Source organism: Nilaparvata lugens, chromosome 3 (assembly GCF_014356525.2).
Source record: "Nilaparvata lugens isolate BPH chromosome 3, ASM1435652v1, whole genome shotgun sequence".
Taxonomy (NCBI): domain Eukaryota; kingdom Metazoa; phylum Arthropoda; class Insecta; order Hemiptera; family Delphacidae; genus Nilaparvata; species Nilaparvata lugens.
The window spans coordinates 68482344-68505433 of NC_052506.1; the positions used below are offsets into that span (position 1 = coordinate 68482344).

Sequence of the window (23090 nt, forward strand, 5' to 3'; positions counted from 1 at the left end):
GATATTTCATAGGGTTATACAGTTCAATTCACTACAAATTATACATCTAGTTATTCAGTTTCTCGAGCTAAATTCAATAGTGAAATTATATTTTTTATTAACTCACACTCTTTTTATTTACCTTGAAAAAACATTCCTAATTCTTCAGTCTACCTTCTCACCTGTAAAAGTGTAAATCCACCTAACGGTACACGATGGTTCGACCGAACAGAGGCACGCCGAAGAATGTGGTCAATGCTTCGAAGCCAGGGCCAGCTATTTCTGGATCATTGTCTGAAGAGACCCTCCGAATTATTCAACAGCAAATCGAGGAATCTGTTCATAATGCTGTCTCAATGGCTGTGAAGTCTATTCTCGAGGAACTTCAGGCATTGAAGGAGGAGAACAAACAGCTGCACGATTGAATTTGTGAGCTGGAGGTGTCTTGTCACCTGAAGGTCGACGACCTCGAGCAATACGGGCGCCGACATTCAATACGTATTCTTGGGATCCCAGAGAGCGATGAAGAAGACATGGACCTGCTGGCTCTTGATGTCTTCAACAAGAAGCTGACCATGCCCATGACTCTGGCGGATGTCAACCACTCGCATCGCGTTGGAAGGCATCAACCACCTCAACAAGGGCAAGCGAAACCTAAGGACCGACCCATCATAGTTCAACTCTGCAGCTACCGGACCAGGAAAATGATCTTCGACGCTAACAGGAAGCTGAAGGGTTCCGGCGTCACCATTCGCGAGGATCTGACTGCGGAGCGTCTCAAGATCCTTAACGCTGCGGCCGACCGTCATGGGCATAGGAATGTCTGGAGGATCAAGATCTCTATCCACAAGGGAGGATCCAAGAGGGTCGACACAGTCGAGAGGATGACCGACCTTCAAAAAATAGAGGTAAATTGAATCATTTCAGGATTCGATGACTAAGGTGCCCTTCACTACAATAATAGGAAATTCGTATTAATGCATTTCACAGTAGATATACCTTGGCATTTTTCATGAGCTGGCTTTCTGTTTGTAAAGTGGTAAATTGCCAACCATTCATATGTGGTGCAGTGTTTTTCACATTTATAAGAGTGGTTGCTAAAATCCCTATTTTGCAAATAAATTTGCAGAAAGTTAAGGCCATCTGGCTCGCAAATATGCTGGGTTCGGACTGCAACTCTAGCTCAGTAGTAGATGCATGAATATCCCAAATATAATAAATCACCACAGGGTTCAATGATTGGTGATTAATAATTCTTACCGCTGCTTCCGTGAAGTTCTGGATGAATACCAATAAGGAAATCAAAAAGATAGTTGGCAACTGATTACCAGTAACCATATATTCAATCAAGGATAATGAAGACCAACTATGACTTTTCTAGTTGATTTTTAAAACGCTCGTCATGAATACAGGTATTCACCAATTTACCCTTAAGAAATTCCTTGGAACTTACAATGCCAGTTCTTGAAGTTCTCTGGATCCTTATATGATATACTGTAACCTTATTAATATAATTATCAGTATGATTTCTCTGGTGGAATAGTATTACTATCATCAAAGGATGATAAGTAGTAAATATTCTGAATAAGATCAATGTTAATTGATTCACTGATTTGATATGCTGCAGAAGATTTTTGCTTGGTACCAAGACAGCTCAAACTGTATATCACGAGATGAATTAGGAAATAATAGAAAACTTCTAAGATTCTGTATGCTGACATAAAACATAAAATATATTCCCATGAAATAATATATATAAAAATAATATTCTTATATCTATGATTTTCTTCAAATAAATGAATCTTCTAATATTTTGATAATTATCACAAGTTTTATTAGCATTCACAGTTGTGAGCTGTAAAAATATGTATATTCTCAATACTAATATATAGACTTCAAGTCGGTTCAGAACTGGACAAATTGGAACCTGTTCAGTATATAGATTTACTAGAACATACTTTGATCGATGAACAAATAATAATTAATAAGAATAACAATTTAATATCTTAGGGTTCATGAGTTCGTGCTTGCATGGAAATAAGCTTCCTATATATATCAATAAATTCATGAACGAGCTTTTATAAGTTATATGATAGTAGTCGACACGTTGAGAATTTCTTAAACTTGAATAAATTTATATAGCGCTTCAATTAATTCCTCAATTCACTGATAAAGGCCGGCTAATGAGCTAATTAGAACTAATACACTCACAGTAATGATGTTCTTTTAGTTCTTGTAGAATAATTAATTATCTCCAATAATTAATTAGGCAGGTCCTTTTCATCTCTGCTGGGCTTGTGTGTGGTCCAGACCTCTTATAAATCTCTATCAGTATCAAAAATATATTTACAGGAATAAATTACAATTAGGTACTCTTTAGCAACACTGAGTTCACAAATAATCAAACATTAATTACATATACTTCACATTTGAATAGGGATTGGCTTGATGCTTTTGAAAATTGATTGGAAGAAAGAACCCTAATCTCCATGTGCTCCTCACAGGTTGAGATCACAAGCCAGAGAGAGTGATTTTCAGAAAAATTTCATCTCTTCCTTGAATGATTTATAAGCTTTCTTCTTATTGGCTTTCTAATCTTAGTAAGACAAGATGTAATTGGTTACTTAAGATTCAGGGTTTTCCTAACTTTGTTATACAAAGATAAATGAAAATTTCCAAATACATAAGTTAAGTAATAGTCTGAGAGTATTCTAATAAATAAATCTCGATATATGATGCTATAATACAATATACATTAAATTTTTTATGTGAGCTTTGTGTACTCTTGGTTTTCATATTTTTTTTAAATTTCAATAAATACTCGAGTAACAATAATAGTTGTCCTTAACTATTTGCATAAACCTTCCCTAGTATATAATATATATTTTGTGAGTAAAACTTATAATTCAATTCATACTGGTTGATCGAGCAATCAGCTGATTCGTTAGGTATCAATTCAAAGAACTGTCAATTGATCCTAGATCGATTGATTCATTAGAACAAAACAAAGAATTCCAACCTCAAACTTTTCCATGCAAACTTTTATTTTTTATAATCTGACAATAATAACTTAGCCGCTTTATAATTTTCATTTCTGCCAAAGAATTCCCAGTATTGTTGAATTACAATTTTGCATGATTTTCTTATTGCTTAATAGATAACATGATTTCTCTTTATCATGAATAACATTCGTTTTTACTTGAGTGGTACCTTGACTAGGCTATCTATTCTTTCTATTTTATAATTCTATTGAAGCTCAATAGTTCATTTCAAAAGTATTTTGTGGTGCTAAAATACCACATGACATGTTCTATAAATGAATCTTTCCACTGCTATTTATGATTATATATGAGGCGATTATTTCAAACTAAGGAGATCCACATCTGTTAATACTGATTAATAATTTATCTTGATATTAATTCCCAAAACTACGTTCAATGCATCAACTACTATACTCCAGAGGGAACTTAGAGAATCATTATCTCTATTCTTACTAATAATTATTACATCTCTTACCAAAATTATTGCCAAAATAATTAATAATTTTCGAGATGCTGAATTTCAAATAAATTGGATGATTAACATACGTTATAGATATAGATGTAATCTATAGGTATAGATAGTAATCTCTTCTATATTAGGTGTACATAATGATATCTTGTACTATTGCCACAGCTCGAACAATAGAAGCTAATGTGTGAAGAATTATTGATAGAACAGAGGGGTGGGTAGTCTGTTCAATTGCTTATATAGGGGCTGTGTTTCATTTAACGTTATCTTAGACATTCATCACTAAAATATTACAGTACTCAATTTACTACTTTTATCGTTATTGCAACTCCCAATAATTAATTATACTTCTAATACTATATAATAATTTTCATACTTCACCGTTCAATCCTATTTAAAACTCATCTAAAATAATCTAGCACTTTCTCCATCGTCTCCTCTACTTCTTATCTTTTTTCTCATTTCTCTTCTTGATCTTATATTTATAATAATTACGAGAATATTGTTGTAATTTTTACTACATTTATTATAACTGTTGTGATTTTTGCGATGATGATTATTATTCTTTTCTATTATTATTTTCTATTCTTCTTCTTCTTCTTCTTCTTCTTCTTCTTCTTCTTCTTCTTCTCTTCTTTTTCTTTTCTTCTTCTTCTTCTTTCCTTGAATAATTCTAGATCACAATACGATGTTCTATTTCTTATTCTATAGTTCAGTTTCATAAGTTCTTCTCAATTTGTGCATATTCCTTCTTTCCCTTCTCTTCTTCCCTATTATTATCATTATTTTCCCTGTGATTTTTCTACTAGCTATCCAGCATGTTCAAATGTTTTATTCTCTTTCTATATCTATTTCTCTTTCTATCTGATTTCTTTCTACTAATATCCATATTTGATATTTGATTCTTTCCCACATTAAATCATACTATTCCTCTTCAATTTTATGCAAATATTATTCATTATCAGTTGTATTATGTATCTTTTCTCTATTGATAACTTTCTTCAAAGATTTTTCGTTTTTCTGTTGGTTTTTTCTTCTCTTTTTCAGTTTTTACTGGATCCCATTTCGCTATATCTCCACCTTGAACACGATCTTCCACTACTGGATTCCATCTCTCTCTATCTCCACTTGGACTCGATTTTCCACCACTGGATTCCATCTCTCTCTTTCTCCACTCGGACTCGATCTTCTACTACTGGATTCCTTCTCGCTCTACCTCCACTTGGACCCGATTCTTCCATTTACTGGATACCTACTCGCTCTATCTCCACTTGGACTAGATCTCCCACTACCAGTTCTCCCTCAATCTTCATCTTATTCACCATTGGGATTATTCATCACCGGAACTCCACACATCCACATCTTATTGTGTTTAGTGAATTTTTTGAACTAGTGTTTTAAATAGTGAAGGGAGCCGAACTATCAAGGCATACAAGGCATACTGAATGCACTCGAATCAAGAGACTTTTTCATTTAGGTTAAGTTTTATCAGTTTCATCACCATTTTCCCCTTCATGTGTCGTTATGAGGTCGGTTCACGATTGGTCTGCTGCTTCCATGATGCCTCTCACTGACACGTCAGCTCGCTCGCCCTCAAGTAGGTATGATTATCTCAATAATAGTAATAATGACGCAGGTATGTTTCAAGCAAATAAGCTCCACTCTTTCAAAAAACTTTTCAAGGCTGCTCATCTTAACGTACAATCCCTCAGCTGCCACATTGATGAACTCTGAGCAATCTTCCGTTTTCAGGACTTCAATATATTCAGAATTTCCGAATCATTTTTGAAGCCTAGTATTTCATCAAATTTTGTTGCATTGTCTGGATATAATCTTTTCCGGAATGATAGATTAAATAAAGCTTGTGGGGGTGTAGCTATTTATGTGAAAGATGGTATCAAAACAAAAGTTTTAATCACATCTAAACAAGAGTATTGTTCCAGACCAGAGTTTATACTACTTGAATTATCCTTATCTAGTACTGATAAATTACTCTTTGATATCTGTTATCGCCCACCAAAAATAGGTCATTTCACAGATTTCGAAAATGCCTTGCTTTCTCTTATGCCTTGTTATAACCGTATACTAGGTATGTGGGATATGAACACCGAACATGACAAATCGTAGCTTTAACTACTTTCAACTGACTACAATTTTCCAATGCCTAAACATGACTATTTTACTTCTCGATCCAACTCATCATACTAGTCTAATGAATCAGACACACTCATTGACCTTCTCATTGTTAGTGATCCTAATGAGGCTGTTCAAGCAGGCCAAATCTCAGTCCCAGCTATTTCTAGACATGATTTAATCTACTGTGTACTTTCCCATAAGATACCCAAGCCAGAACAGAAAATTATCACTTATAGAGAGCCGCCTTCCTGACTGATGTGGCTCAGACTCCAAGGCATCAAATTGAAGCATTACCCTCAGTTGATGACATGGTCAAGACTTTCGAGAATTGGACTTTGACTTTGTATGACAAACATGCACCTTATGTGACAAGGAGGATTAATAGAAAACGACGAGTACCGTGGATGACTTACTTAAGACGATGGGACGTAGAGACAAAGCACATAGAAAATTTAAAAATACATTTGACTTGAACAGTTTCATTGAGTATAGGAGCCTTAGAAATAGAGTTAAACAGGAATTACGGAACTCAAAGATTAGGTACTTGAATTCGTTCATGACAAACAATAGACAAGACTCTAAATCACTTCGGCAGGGAATAAAAGAATTCGGGCTTGGCAAACAGAAATCGAATCCCCAAATTGACTTATCATTGAACAATATAAATCACCATTTCGTTTCACACTCTAACCAACGCGACGAAGTTGTCATTGCTAATCATATCGATGATCTTGAAGAGCAGGTTACAAACTTAGATTTACCAATTACTGATCAATTTCATTTCCATCATATCTCTGAAGAAGACACTTTTAAAGCAATTCAACGTATTCATAGTAATGCTATGGGTGTAGACAAAATTCCTATTAAATTTATCAAGAAGATGTTATTTGCTGTTTTACCAACCATTACATACATTTTCAACAAGTCACTTGAAGAAGGCAATTTCCCTGAAAACTGGAAGTTTGCTCTGGTTCGCCCTCTGAATAAAGTTCTATCACCCAATAAAGTTGAGGATTTCGGACCAATCAGTATTCTACCTGCATTGTCCAAAGTGCTAGAAAGACTCATTCATGCTCAAGTTGTGAAATTTCTAGACAAGAATAGTAAGCTTCATAACTTTCAATCAGGCTTTAGAAATTTCCATTCAACCGAGACAGCTCTACTTCGTGTCACTGATGATATAAGGTTAGCTATGGACCAAAGAAAATGCACCATCCTCACCCTATTTGATTTTTCTAAAGCATCAGATACTGTTGATCATACAGTCCTTTTGAATAAGTTGGCTATTCTTGGTTTCAGTCACAACTCGTTAGTTTGGTTCAAATCCTATCTATTAGGTAGGAAACAATGTGTATCTGTCGGTGACAAAAAGTCAACTTGGAAAAACGTTATGCATGGAGTACCACAAGGTTCAATTTTAGGCCCCCTCCTCTTCACTTTGTATGCTAATGACCTTTCTTCCATTATCAAATTCTCCAGTTTCCATACTTATGCAGACGACCTTCAAATCTATTTAAGCTGTCCCATAACAAAAATTAATGAAACAGTTGGAATAATGAATCAGGATATCAATCCGATAGTGGAATGGACAAAGAAAAGTGGCCTTAAGCTTAATCCCATCAAAACACAACGCTGGGGTTCGCGTACATCAATGTAACGCTGGGGTTACATTCAGGACGATGCTGCCTGCGACTGCGGCCTGGAACAAAACTACACTCACCTATTGCAGTGCGAGTTGCTTGACACAAACTGCTCTCATGACGACCTCCTCCAAAGCAACGACAAAGCCCTCCGGGTGGCTAAATTTTGGGAGCGAAATATATAGAAAAATAGAAGACTGGTGATCCTTGACACGGAAAGTAAGTATCAAAACACAACCCATTATAATTGGATAATCTCGTCTTATAAACAATATTGACCTTGAATCGATTCACAAAATTAGTGTAGACGGTAATGACATTCCTTACTGTAGCTCAGTTAAAAATTTAGGCATTATTATGAATAATAATCTTGACTGGTCAGAACAAGTGAACAAAACTTGTAAAAAGGTATTCTCAGCCATGCATGCATTGAAGAAAATGCACGATATCCTCCCTAGAAACATTAAATTATTATTGGTTCAATCTCTCATCTTTCCACATTTAATGTATTGTAATTCTGTTCCTAACTATATGCAAGTCACTCTGAATGATAAACTACAGCGTTGCCAAAATTATTGTCTATGTTTCGTCTACTCTCTCCAACGCCATGATCATATCACCACAGCCCACATTGCTAGTTCAACATTAAAGCTTCCCGATCAAAGGCTTTTTCGAATAGTCAAGCTTGTTAGAGATATCTTGAAATACGGTAATCCGAACTATTTTAAAGATGATTTCAAATTTGTCTCTGAAGGTAGGAGGATAGATGCTTCACATACTAGAACTGGAGAAAGTACTTTAAGGATACCCAATAATCGAACTACTATTTTCACAAAATCCTTCTTAGTCAGTGCCTGTCATGCATGGAATGCACTTCCTGTTTCTATCAGGTTTATCGAGAGCCGAGCGAGCTTCATCCTGACTTTAAAAAAAAACATCTTTTGGAACAAATGACTGAAACTGTCCGGCCCTAGAACGATCACATGACAACCATCCCTCACCCATTCCACCAATATAAACCTTTAAACCTGTTATAGAACAAATTGGTTATTTATATATAATATATATATATATAATATATATATATATATATATTATATAAACTCATGTTATTTCAATTATCCACTGCATACTGCTGTATATTACTGAAAGTTGATTGATAACCCTGATCTACTTTCAGCCTACTTCATTTTATTAATCAATTATTTGATCTTATCTACCTACTAGCCGTCAGGCTCGCTTCGCTCGCCATATCCGTCTAGCCAGGGGGCTCCGCCCCCTGGATCCCCGACTGGATCGTCCAAGAATGAGATAAGCAGGCTCGCTTCGCTCGCCTGCATTTTTCATTTGGGCATTTTTATCATATGTTAGGACAATCCAGTCGGGGGTCCAGACTAAACGGCTGGCTAAACGGATATGGCGAGCAAAGCGAGCCTGACTGCTAGTAATATAATATTCCCAGGATTGAAGTAGCAGTGCACAATCAATTTTTCCAATCATTTTTTATAAATGCATTTAAATCTTCAACTTGGTGCCAACCTAACAAAGTCAACTCAACTTAATGCCAACCTGACAAAATTATTAATTTAGTTGCCAGTTAACACCTGTTTCGAAGAGGTACTCTATCTAGATTATAGTTCTATAGTAACATATGATATGGAAATTTCAATTATAAATTAAGAGATTGGGAGAAGAAGAATATACATGCTAAAAGACGAACTTTAAACCCTTTAAAACAACCCTTAGAGTTAAAATATTGCCAAAAGATTTCTTAGTGCGCCTCTAAAGGGCCAACTGATCATACCTACCAAATTTGAACGTTTTTGGTCCGGTAGATTTTTAGTTATGCGAGTGAGTGAGTGAGTGAGTGAGTCAGTGAGTCAGTCAGTCAGTGAGTGAGTGCCATTTCGCTTTTATATATATAGATGAGTGAGTGAGTGAGTGAGTGAGTGAGTGAGTCAGTCAGTCAGTGAGTGAGTGCCATTTCGCTTTTATATATATATATATAGATAGAATTATTTTACTTTATCAATTTCCTGTTTTTTTTTCTCTTAAATATTCATATTGATTAAAACTTTTACAATATTTCCATTAATAAATGAATCCTTAGTTTAAATAATGAAATTAACGTTTTGGTAGAGAGTTAGTGGGGAGGATATTTTTAATATTCTTTCCGAAGAATGGACATTGATATGTCCAAATCTCCGCCAATTTATGTAGATGCATAACAATTTAATTAATTATTATCTATAGTTATTATATCACAAATTGCTTTTTCATATCATATACAGTTCAATAATTATTTTCTTAGTCTATATTATGTAAATTCATCTATAAATATTTTGCTGTATTGTAAGCTATTGTATATAAGTGTATAAGCCAGTATATATTGTAATCCACATAAATAAAGGACTCAATCAATCAATCAATCTCTTTTCTGCCTTTCCCTTTCTCAAATTCTTTCTTTCTATTTCTATCTTTATTTCTCTATCTCCTTCTCTTGTTCTTTCAGTTTCTCTATTTATTTTTCTCTCATTCTCCTTCTCTTTCTTGATTTTTTCCTCTCTATCTATCTCTCTCTTCCCCTTTCCTATTTCTTTCTCTTTCTCTATTTCATTCTTTTTCTCTTCTCTTTTTGTTTCTCATTCTAGTTTTCTCTTTTTTTCCTTTCTTTCTCTTCTTTTTATTCCTCTCTCTTCCACTCTGTTTTCCTTTCTTTCTCTTTTTCTTCTCTCTTATTTTTGCCTGAGATCTCAGGGTTGAACTGTGCATTTAATACATAGATTAGGCGAGCTAATACATAACTATTATTTATAATCAATTCATAACTAACTCAATACATATCTATTGATGTATAATCAATAAATCAAATTTCAGTTGAGTATTTTCGGACTGTCTTATTTATACAATTGATTATTTTCAGGAAGAATATTGGAAAAATGCTGTTTTGATCCGATATCTATCAAAATTTAAAAAGATCCTGAGAATTTATACAATTTCCATAAAAAATTCTAAGTATTTAATGATTGGAGAGAGCCTGAATATTTTTGTGAAGTGGAATCATTATTTTCCCTTGATTGAGTATTTCAGTTGAATTTGACTTGAGTTGTTGACATTTGAACTCCAATGATGCAACATTGCATAAGTTCATAATTGCATGGAGTGCAATTACATAATTGGACTCCAATATTAGGAGAGATTTGAATTTCAATGGTACAGTACTTGATAATATTATGATGCAATGTTAATTTGACGATTATAAGATGTGATGTCATTCATAATACTGTACTCATTCAATATCTGTCATGGTAGGAAACCTCATATAGGTAGGAGAACTCCTACAATCAGATACTGTGGAAGTGAGCTATTATCGTCTCCATCAATGTCAATAATTAATTGATCACGAAGAAGTGAATTCAAATATACGATCACCTGAACATGGAACTAATTCAATTTCGGATTTCAATGATCAATTCACCAGACGATATTAATAATTGACATCAATTGAACAATTCAATGAGTCAAGGTGCAAATATATGTCAGTGCGACTGAATGAAGTGATAACATCAACCATAATAGAATCTATGTTCTAAATCCATCCTGTTATATTCCAACCAATAAAGTTGTTGATTAGTTCACTGAACTCATTCTGACTAACATTGCTTATTATGCTGCTGTTTCTATTGAATGTTCGTTATTATTGGGTTTTATATAACTTGAAAAAATGTTATTTTGAGAAATATTCTGCTTTTTTTGATTACCATTCAAATGTATGACTTTTCACTGAGTAATAATGTAAGAAATTATCCAAAATATACAGATGGATTGGAATCCCATAACCCAACAAAATGACACAGCGATAGTAGGCAGCTCCATCATACAACTGAGCTACCAAGCCCTTAATAGCTTTCTTAACTTTCTGAAAAAATGACAAAGCTCCTACTCTCTTCCAAATTACCTTATCAAGAACTAGCCGACAGACTCGCTTCGCTCGCCTCATCCGTCTAGACATCCTGGATTTCCGGCTTCTTCATTCTAGCTTACTGTCTACCGTAAAATAGTCAAACAGACTTTCAGACTCTTTCCAGTTGATTTAGACAATGCAGAAAAATGCTGGAAAACGCCAATTTTTGTCTTATAGCTGGCGAATTTCTGAAGCTCTCTCTACAAGAAATGTTTAGACCCTTGCTGAGCCGCTGTACGTTTCTTATCAACTAGTTCACGAAAAAGTTGACCAAATGTATGTATACGAGAATCATTCCCTTGTAGAAAATATATTACGAAATGAGAATTATTTTATTTCAGTCCACTTCTTTATCTAGAACAATAATAATGTTCAGAACTTGCAAAACATTCATATTTGCCCTTTCAAGCTACAATCTAGTGTGGCTTACTTAAAAAATTGCAGGGTCCAGGGTTTAGAGTATCAAGTTCAATCGTTCGTGGGAGCCCTTTGGCATAATCTTAAAGACCTCTCTACGCAACCTCTCTAGGCTCTAGCTGAACCTTCATAATGGATATAAACGTTTTTGTTAGGTTCTGTTAACACATAAAACGCTGGCGATTATCTTTGGTGTTCGCAATTATTTCCAAGCGCTCTCAAAATAGCTTTACTTATACACCTCAGTTGAACTACTGTACCAATTGTCAAACTTTCCGACAATCACCTATTACTTCTCATAAAACTGGGAATAAGCTGAAAAACTTCGATTTCGGGCGAAATTTTGATACCTTTCTTACATTAAATTTTTAGAACCTAACTGAAAAGTTAGACCAAATTTGAATATTTTTACTCTTGATAAAGCTTAGAAAACGTAAATAAAAACGCTTGAAAACAAGGATTTTGGGCGTATCCTTGGCGTAATATTTTCAAGCCCTTCTACAACAACACCTTATACAACATTGCCCCCCTTAGCTAGACCCATGTACCAAATTTGAACATTCACTCTCGACTAGTTCTTGGAAAAATCTGAGAAATGATATTGTCGGATATTTCCAGGAGAAAATTCGTTCTCTATAGTTTGTTCAAGTTTCGTATCACTTGAAAGTGGAATTAGCATCTTCCAAGTATCGTGGATAAACTGTTTGCCAAACAAACATTTTTAGTTTACATCCATTCGAGTTGAAAATACACACAACAACCAATATATCTCAGCCGAAATAGTGATTCAATAGAATATGTAAATAGTGAAGGAGACCAGTATCTACTGCAGTTTAGAAAACACTGTCAGCTCCTAATGCGTATCCTCACCTATCCACCGCAAGATATCAATAAAGTGTTGTAACCTGGTTCATTTGGTGAATCAATTCTTTCATTTTAGGCATGTTGTTTTGTTTGCACGAAATTTCTAAATAAATATTTCTACATCTTTAACAAATCATACAGTTCTCTAGTTATACACATACGATTTCTCATTTTCAACCAGAAATCAAATCGTTAGAGCCTTTGGAGCCTGCAATCTCCAATTAGATGCGTACATATTATACTCATTAATTTCATGGGTTGAACTATGTTCATATATGCATGTGATATTGAATCACTTCATGAGAAATAAGTTAGAATAATCCAATAGTACTATACTTGGATTGAAATGGATTATTTGAATTGCTTTTGTTTTTTTACTATTGTTAGGCTGAATTTTTTTCAAGATAAAAAATGTATTCGATCTATTCTCAGCAACTTTCAGTTTTGACCAAAATAATGATCAATGTGGGAAATGTATTTCCTTAGCGACAATAGACTACATTATATATTTTGTGAGGAGATAATTTGAATTGATGTATAATACATCTCAAGCTTTCAACATCGAACTCGAATTCACGAGTAGGGAATACATTTTCCACTCAAATTCTCCTCATAAGATTTTGGACAACAGTAATCTCAAAATATCTTCTCAAGCAAAAATCGCTGCTCGCTCCTTCTGTATAGCTAACATTCTAAAAGCTCACATTAACCACTTCGAACCTAAATGAACGAGATTCTAAGGAAGAACATAGCTTTTAGAATGCTTAATGCACCTGCACAACATGAATTAATTCCTCATTATTCATCTTTTCATAACTAATGCTGATAGAGCACTGCATTCCGATTCTAGAACGTAATCTGCAGTCGATGAGTAGGCTATTTTGACTGATTTTTAAACTGATAAAATTATTGACTTTTTCAACTCAAGTATGATTTTGCCATCTATGATACAAGAAAGAAGAGATTGGATTGGATAGTTTTATTTTTGTGTGAAAGATTTCTGCTAAGTTCTCAATTCCAGAGTAGATAACTTCGAATTATTAAGTACAATAGCCCAAAAAATTTAGTAAGTTGAAAATGATATGTGATTGAAAAATGAGATATTATTTTCAATAGTTGAAAAAAATCTTTGAAATTAGAATAGTTGGATGAGTGATTACACATAAACATAGTAAATAGCTATTAAATGATTTGAATCAAGTTTACAACTAGCGATGTGAAGAATGAATGCGATTTAAATTTTTTGATATTAATTGTTATTGTATGGGAGAAAAAAGTTATGATAGCTGCATTCAAAACTCGAGGTACACGTGGATAGTTACACAGAGTACCGATTTCTGTTCTATTAGGAAATTTGTCTGCAAGCTACACTTGAAATTAATTGAGATAGCATTGCTTGCCCAGCTATCAACTGTCAACGAGTCACAACTCGTTGGTGACGACAGTCGACAGACGGCAGTACCGGTACTATGCAAAATGAAACTGATTCTCAACACTGAGTTCGTGAATAGATAGCTGTGAGATGAAGCTTTATAGCTCCCACGCACGATATATATTTGCCCACTCAACAGGACCGTCTCTTCGCTTGTTAAATTAACATTCATGCAGAAGTATAAATATTATGTTGAGAGAATGATGATTCAATGGAACCACATAGCTTTCACTGCTCATAATTGTTCAATTATATCTCAACTGGTAAAAAGAAGTCTATCTCCTCAGGGAGTTTATCTAGAGCTGGTCCAGGGCTCCTGGGCTCCTGGAGTTTATATGTAGGAGCTTAGTCATCGAATAATGAGTTTGGAATGCCAGATGGTGAGTGAATAATAATACTACTTGTGATAATTGTATTCCAGTTCATTAGGTTTCTGAATTTGGGGAAATACCAGAGAAAATCGTGGTGAATGCAAATAACACATTTAGATTCGATATTTTGGAGACAACTCACATATATCACGAAAGTATAAGAAAAAGACTTTAGCAGACTCATCTCGTGAGAGACTTTGGCAAACCTTGACAGCCAGTGCATAGGCTGTATACATAATTTATATTGAGTGAATTCTGGTGTGTTTTGGTTCTGGGTTCTGGGTTGAGTGCATGTTTCATTTGTTGAAAAGCTTTATATTATATATATATATATATTATATATATATATATATATATATATATTAGCAGAATTTATCTTTCTAATGAATGAATATAGTCTAAATATAGGAAACTTGGCAATTTAAGGCATTTTTCACTTAAAATTCAACGTTGTATCCATCGATTTCTCATCGATTCTAACTATGAAATCAATGGAGTCTATCCAATTGAATCAAATCATGGATTCATGCTAGAAGTTACTTTGTTTCACGAGTAAATTCTCATAACTTCCAAGCGTCAGTTTAGTTACTAGAATATTAATGAGTTTGTAAGGTAGAAAGGATATCTGATCGTGGAGCTGTAGCCAGAATTAAAATAAGAAACATTTTTAAAATTAATCGAAAAGATGCTACATCTTCACCAGGATTGATTAATGAATAATACATTTATACGAAAACTCACAAGCACTCATGAAGACATTCTATCAACATGTGATTTGTATCTAGTAATAAGCTCACAAAAACAAAACTGTATTTGAGAGCTTACATCAAGGGCATCTGATAGCTATAAAGAGTATCTATAAACTAGAAAAATTCTTTGAAAGTTTCCAATGGAGCACTCCATGCAATGCTCACTCTAGTTTGAATTGTTAATCAGTTGTGCTTTTAGCTAGTGCACCATATCAATATATGTGCTTCTATCTGCTCTCCTCTGTTACATGTGTTCCAAGCAGGGATGACAAATAGTGGTCCTACCCGTCCTTAGTTTAGGACTTAGCTTCTTTGTTATCTGAATTCCGGATGCTAAGCTATCCTTTGTCGTCTAGGCACTGCCTGGTCAAAATTCCTGTTTGCTGCTCCCAGCTCAATCTCTTTATCACATGCTCTTTCATCATCAATAATTTTCATCCATGCTAAGCTTTTACTCATTTATACTCTCACTCATTCAAGCTCTTACTCGCTCACCCCTCCTATTCAGTTCATCACAATATTTTGAAATCCACTTTTTTAACGGGATGAAGATGCAATTTCAGATTCACCAGGTAACTCCATTGTCATTGGCAGGCTTGTGCTACTTTTCTAACTTTTTTATTTCTTGGGAAGCGGCCCACAACGAGGCTTTTTTCAATTTTCCCTGGTTATCACGGTGCTCCTGCTTTCTCTTTGCAGAGATTCTTACAAATTCCCTATACTATAATGAGAATTATTCAAAACAAATTCAACAATGCTACGAGTAGCCTAGCTTACATTGGTCGAAGAATGAATAAATTGAATTGAATTGGAAGATATGATAAGATTATTATGATAAGATTATACATGATTCGATAAGACAAATTTGATAAGTATTTTGTAAGTGTGAACTTATGATTAGTTTCAAAGTTTGGATAATATGAACAAACCGAATCAAATACTACTTACCAAGTTCAGGAGATACACATTGGTCACGGTTCTCATTCTCTTATTTTGAGCAAGAGTAACTAGAACAAGCGTATTTCCAGAAACAGCCAGGAAGAATATTGACACATAGATTATTATTATCACTGTCCCTGGTCCACCTTGATCTTTAGCGAAATTACTGATGCTTGTTGGAGATACGGTAGTGTTGAGAGTAACGTTTTTGTATCCAGTTAAGTTCCACAATTCAGACGTCGCACTCATCACAGCTGCTTCATCACTTTTCACATCGGTTAATATCCAAAAATCACTGTCGTCTCAGGAACGTCCTGGAAAACAGAGAAACCTATATAATTCCATTGTATAACAAGAAAGAAAGAATACAAAAACAAACACATGACCTAAGGGTCGTAGAATCATTGATGGAAGAGTAGGACAAATGTGATGATATATTAGATAATGTTTGTCTTGTCATGGAAAAAAATATTATATGCCCACATGTTTGATCATATTCTATTTGATTGACGAATAATCGAATAGATTGGAAAGAAAGGGATAAAATAGGAATATTCTTATCATAATGTAGAAATCTCCATAAATGTACAAGATACCATCATATGGGCCATCCTCAAAACACCGCACAGGTACAATAGTTGCTTGCATATAAGCCTAAGATCCAAAATGAACTCAATCTGTTTCTATCGAAACTGAAATCATAATTAAGATTTCAGTAACTACTTGAATTGCGTGATGTTTATTTACATCAGGCTAAGATAAGTCACTACCACTCTCACTCCAATACTTCCCCTTCCAACTATTCCAAGAGAACAACTTACTTGTCTACTGCATAATATATTGACGAATTATTCTAAAAATCCAACTATGCATGTCAAAAACCAAATGAATACAACTGAGCCAATCTTGATGGAAGCTCCAGATCAGTTCAGACCCCTCCCCTCATTGAAAACAGAAAATCAATATTCACGCTTATATCTGAAACAAATATGGTAGTCACGTGTAAAAAATATTTGTTCTCAATCCTCATATTGGGATAGTATCCTCATTCCATAGCTAGTTCAATATTGACATTGTGATTGCCTGAAGAGTCTTCGGAGTTTAAGATGGAGAGCGCTTAGAATTTGAAGCTCTCCGTTCAGCGATTTCTAGATTGTGCAGGCTTTTTGATAGGTACGCGCCGAATCTCATTGCTGTTGGCAAAGATCGACTGCAAACACACAAATCACCCGGCATCGGTTGATTCGGGGGGTTAGGAGGAGGAGGTAGTCCGCTCTTCTCCATATATAATTCGTTGATTCCTGATTCGTTACATTTTTGAGTGCTTCGAAAAAACGACTTTGTTAGCATCACAGCTCTGGCTTAATGATGACAGAGGAGAGCAATCACTGGAGACCGAAAACTGCTATTATTTGTACATCGATAATACGAATAATTTGTTTAAACAGCTATTTGTGGAGTATTTCTGATGTAATAATACAATCATTCGGATGAGTAAAAGCAGAGACAACACTATACTCGTGTTACTCTTATCTGTGGTTGAACAGTTTTGTTGATTGGGTGATTTAGAGTTTGTGAGAGCAACTTTTCAAAATAACGATGATATTGAAACGAAACTCTGTTGGGGATTGCATAATCTATCATTTAAGGTTAATACTGTCCTCTAACTCCATAGTGGATTATTGTTAATTCAATGTTCATGAGCTATTGAGATTTGATCAATTCAATCAATAACATTTATAACATCATAACCAATCCAATTTATCAATAACATAATACCAGTGACATTTATCAATGAGGTGCATTATAACAGGATCAGTGAAGTGATTGAGCAGTTGAATTATTTACAAGTGGGACGAAGCTGTCATTTCTAATCAATCTAATGTACTATAGTTCCTATTTGATTGATTCTCATTCGAGTCTATTATGTGCATGTTATTATTATTATAGTTGAGGCTTTTCCAAAGTATCTTTCCGCATTGAATTTTCAAAAGTGTTCTTGATTGTAAGGTTCTCCAAAAACAATTTCAGAGTACTGATCAATTTTAACAGAGATATCCTTCATTAAGTTTCATGTGGTAGGATTGTATAGAGATTCAATTCATCCATTTATTTTTCCATTCCCTTACTCATTTACAGTCATATAAATGGATCAGTCATCAGAACGAATTTCCAAACTTTGATTTTCATATTTTCCTAATTTCTCTCATTATTTTCTCTTCATCACCCATTTTAGAACAAAATAACTTTTTCATACATTATACAACTGGCTCATGAATTTAATGGAAAAAATTGAGACAAGAACATAAATATGGCTATGCCTGACTTTTATTGAGATTATCCATGTAACAGTTATTGCTAGTGGAGGAAAACAATGGTTGATGAATTAGTAGTTAAAAGAGACTGCTTTAAAATTGCTGACTTAAATGTTCTATGCATAATGTCTCTTATCTGCTTTTATAAAGTTGTTGACGCCGGATAACATGCAACTCTGAAGTGCTCATAATAGAAGAAACTTCTTTTCTGTCCTTCTTGAAGACTAACTTGTTGACATGTGTTAAGGATAGAAGAACAACTTCTCAAAGAGTAAAGTTTACTCGAGTTTGCTCTCTGAAGAGTAATGAATTTCTCATCATTTTACCTCACTTCACTACCACAGTTCCAAGGAATTTCAATTTTGCATTCTCTGAAAAAAGTTTTTGTCAGATGAATGTAGCTGTCTGTTGCTGGCTGGCGAATAAGAATAAATCACCAGATTATAGTTGACAGAAATATGAGACCTGTCATTTTAATCTGTAGCATATTCGAATTCCAGGAGCTGTATTGATATTTCTCAAGTGGCTATTGAACAGAAATGCATTGCATGTTTCGAAACGTATGATTATTTTCTGAGAACTTTCTTTCACCCCAGAATATTATCTGTTCAATGTGACTAAATAATATCGGAGTGTTCATATCACAAACTGTTTCCAGATAAACCCATGATTTACTCCTCGAGAAATGTCCGTTCAGGATGGACTTGTTATTATTGTCAGGGTAAGTTCCATAACGCTCTGATCCCAGAAGCCCTGGAATAAATGAAGTTTGACCTGAGAATAGAGTTATGATACTAGAATTTACCCAGCCACGTCATGAGGTATCGATTTATTTCTAAATCAAAATCAGCACCATCGATTTCAAAATGCTCTGTATGAGCTCTTTGCAGCTACAGCATTCAATCCTTCATTAAATATGTTTTCCTTATCCTTTTCCAATTGTTTTCGTTTCATCATGATTCCCTCATAGTTGCTGTCCCAAGTGAGTCAGTTTATGAAATTCATTCTAAATATCATCAACTCTTTTAATATTTCCACCACCACCATACTTCATAACTTCCCAAACTCACTGCTGAAGTTACTTGGTGAGATTAATGAGGAGCTCTTATAGCATAGGTACCATATGTTGGAGCTTAGATGTTTTGATTGCATGAAGAAATTATAAGCATACTTCAAGTTGAATTTCTGATTTCAGCAAACAAGTTCATGTCAACTTATATATTATCCACATTTCAAACGAGTATATACGTCATACTCCACAATATCCGAAGTATTTCCGGAAAATCTATGTTTAAAAGAAAACGGTCAATCGTTTGTGTAGTTCGTGAGTATATAACCACTGCTCCCAGAGCAGCAAATATTGTTCGATAATATTGTCATGTTTTGTCAATATGAAATGTTCAGATTCTCTTTCCAATTCTATAGTCGCATCTCTAACAAGCCAACAACTTCACTGAAAAGCGTTTTTTATTTTTTTTTTTTATTTGCTCCATAGGAATTATGTACATAGTCGGGAATAAGTCTGTCTTGGACAATAATCGATAAATAGGTCTTGGAAATGTGACTTGGAAGGTCATAAAATCGGTCTCGAACGTGTTCTCCTTAGCATGGTTATGTCATACAGAATATGACAGTGTCAATCATTTTTCTAGCGGTTCAGTGGTGAAGAGCAAAGAGGCTTTCGATATGCACCGTAATTCTGAAGAAATCAGTGAGTTCCACCGGTCATGCAGCAAGCTTCTCACTTCGTTTATTGAACTCGGAATACTCTCATGATGTACCCAAACTCATCCATTGATTCAGTATTTCAGTCTTTTGGGACTCATTTTTCAGGTGAGCAACCATCAATTTCTACTCTAGAGAGGAACTTTTCACACGTGTTACATGAATATTATATTCTTTAGTGGATAATAATACTGGATATGGTACTTTATTTTTTTTTGGAGTTACTACCTGACAACAGAAATAAACTTTCAAGTTAATCTTAGAAGAATTTGATTTGATTCCATCATTGATAATGGTCAATAGGAATAGAAAATGAATAATTTCCTTTACTCAATATTATTATGAAGAAAAAAACCACTTCGAACAATAATTTTTGGTTCTGATTTTTGAGGCATTACCTCATAGCAAGATTCATTCCACGGGATATTATTTGGGAATTTGATTGGCAAAAATTAATGAATCAGTATTGTTAATTACATAGGGTAGTATTCTCATTGGTGTCAGACACAGGTTTCCTAATCAAAAAGCACCAGAATTTATTTCCAAATAGTTCGAACACTTTGATCTTTGGGGAATAGGCCTATTCTGAATATCATAGTTGGGATTGAAACTATTTCAACTGAGAGTTTCATATTAACTCGAATTCAATTAAGAATTTCAAATAGTGAACCCCTTACAGTGAACTGCAATTATTGCAGTTGCAAATCTCTTTTGTTCTTGAAGACTAAGAGATCGCAGCTAGTTGATTGGGTCTCTCAGAGACTTGGAATAAATCCTCTTATCTGCAGCTGCCGTCTCTATTCTGCGAATGCGGGCAATTTTCAATGGGCTTATTAATTAGAATTTATCATGCATTGATCCTTAGATACATATAAAAGATTAATTTCTATAAGTTTAGTCTTCAATCGACTTCATCTGAAAACTTGGGTATTCATTATTTATCTTACAATCAATTCATTCCGATGGAACAATGGGCATAGAACTTGAAATTTTTTCTTATAAATACTACATACATTCTTGAAAAATAAACTATTTGATCCGGTCGTAGAAACCTCAAAAATATCTGTGGAAGCATTTTCTGTTGAAATAGCGGTGAGAGGTTTAGTCCAAGCTTAATGAATGCGAGATATCCAATGAAGATTATGTTGTATTCAAGACACAAATCATTTTTAGATTTTTCTGTTCACCAAATTCTGCTACTTGATAATTTATATCCCACTGTATAAATTCATTCGAGAGAAATTGAAGAATGTTATTTTCTATAATATATTATCCTTATTCGAGAAGTATTTTCAAATTCCTTGCAGAAGGAGTCTTTTTCACTGTACAGTAAGTACTGTATGAATCAATGAATAGCATATAATATTTTTGTGTTTTCCAAAAGTTTAGAAATACCTACATAGGACTACAAATTATTTGGAATGAGAGAATAATGAGCAGAAGTGAAACCCGTAATTGAGTGAATATAGATCCGACAAAAAATACTGATTTTGTAGTAACTGGGTCATTATAATTCTGTATTACTCCTCTTCAATCGTTTTCTGGCTCTGAAAATCTTCTACCAAATGTATCGATTAATAATTAATCATTATAGATAGGAATGGGTTTCTCATTCGAGATATCTTCATTTCTTGAAATGATTTAACTAGCCACAATTTCTCAGTAAGCTTAAAATGTCTGTAATTAATTATTATTTATTCTCCCAATGATTTTTTGAGAAATTTTGTTTTATTGTCAGATTTTTCTAATATTAATTTATGCTATTTTGAATCCAAAACGTTCATAGCTTACCAGGCCAAGGATTGGTCACTGTGTAGGGAATATTTATTTTACCTGTTGATTATAACAATCGCGTAATCCGAAATTTCGAAAGGATGCTGTTTGACCGGTTGCATATGCGTTCGCTACTGGGCGCAAACTGAAGATTCGCTCTGAAGAAAGTCAACAGTTGCCATGCGCAAGTGCTTGGGTAGATCACCGACAGATAGCAGCACTGTACCGCCCTTATGTAAGCATTACAAGTCAACACAATCCGTGAAAAAGAGTCGAAATTTTTGGGGATTTAATAGGGCTATGAAAAGAGATTGCGGTTTTTATTATTAGTTCTATGCTATGTTATTAGTTGAAGAAGGAATCATTCAGTTTAATTAGATTGATCAATCTTATTGGTGAAATATTATGAATTCTACAGAGCAACAATAGCCTACTTCTTGGTCTTGAACAATCAGAATCGAATAAACCAAATAAATTCAAATCGAATAAATTCACATTTACAAATCTACTTTCAACAAGGAAAAATCTTTCATATTTTTTGGAAATGCCAAATGTAGATTCAATTTTCAAAATTTGGTGATTTTTTGATTGAATATCAGTGAGCCTTTGTTGGAGAAATGAGATTCAAGTTTTCCTCAATCACCAATTTCAATATCCTTGATGTGATTCATAATCTTACATGGTGAGGTATTTACATGGTGCTAAAATACAATTCATCACAATCAAACTCAATTCGAATAATTGGAATGAGAAATAATTTCTAAACACATAACTGTTCTTCTCCACACCATTAGTCAGTTGAATACAAATTCACGATCAGACAATTTATGCACATTCATTTCGTCGAATGAATATAAGATATCTATTATTATTTGTGTTCAGCTGTAGGCTATTTTTGATTTAGATTGATCGTTAGTTTTTCAAATATGTCTCAGCAATATCAGAAATGATTTGACCATCTCCACTGATTCCGGAAGGAGGAGAGATTGCTATTTTAATTTTCTAGAAGTAACTTCACTTCCGGTAGGCTAGACTACTCCATAACTATTGGTGTGAAAATTCATTTCGTAGTGTGATCAATTGTGTTGGAAGGAGTAATTATATGTATTGATTCATGATTTTACTCTTCTATTTTTATAGTCAATTGGGTAGTTTTGGTGGTCAGATTTATACTCTTCCCACACCAGCTTGAAATGGAAACTGGAGAATTATGAAAAAACTGTATGAAAACGCATTCTATGAGACCTTGGTTGCTGACAATCTAGACCCACTACAA

The 23090-nt window shown here is 34.2% G+C and overlaps 1 protein-coding gene across 1 annotated transcript in view; it reads right to left on the reverse strand.

Moving 5' to 3' along the window:
• Nucleotides 1–21945, reverse strand: part of LOC111043708 (cholecystokinin receptor type A-like) — a 221049-nt gene extending 199104 nt beyond the window's left edge. The window contains exons 1-2 of the mRNA XM_039424393.1: nt 21833–21945; nt 16011–16315 (exon numbers count right to left, since the gene is read on the reverse strand). Coding sequence (XP_039280327.1) covers nt 16011–16250 — 240 coding nt within the window. The 5' untranslated portion in view covers nt 16251–16315; nt 21833–21945. The remainder of the gene's footprint in view (nt 1–16010; nt 16316–21832) is intronic.
• Nucleotides 21946–23090: the final 1145 nt, after the last annotated feature.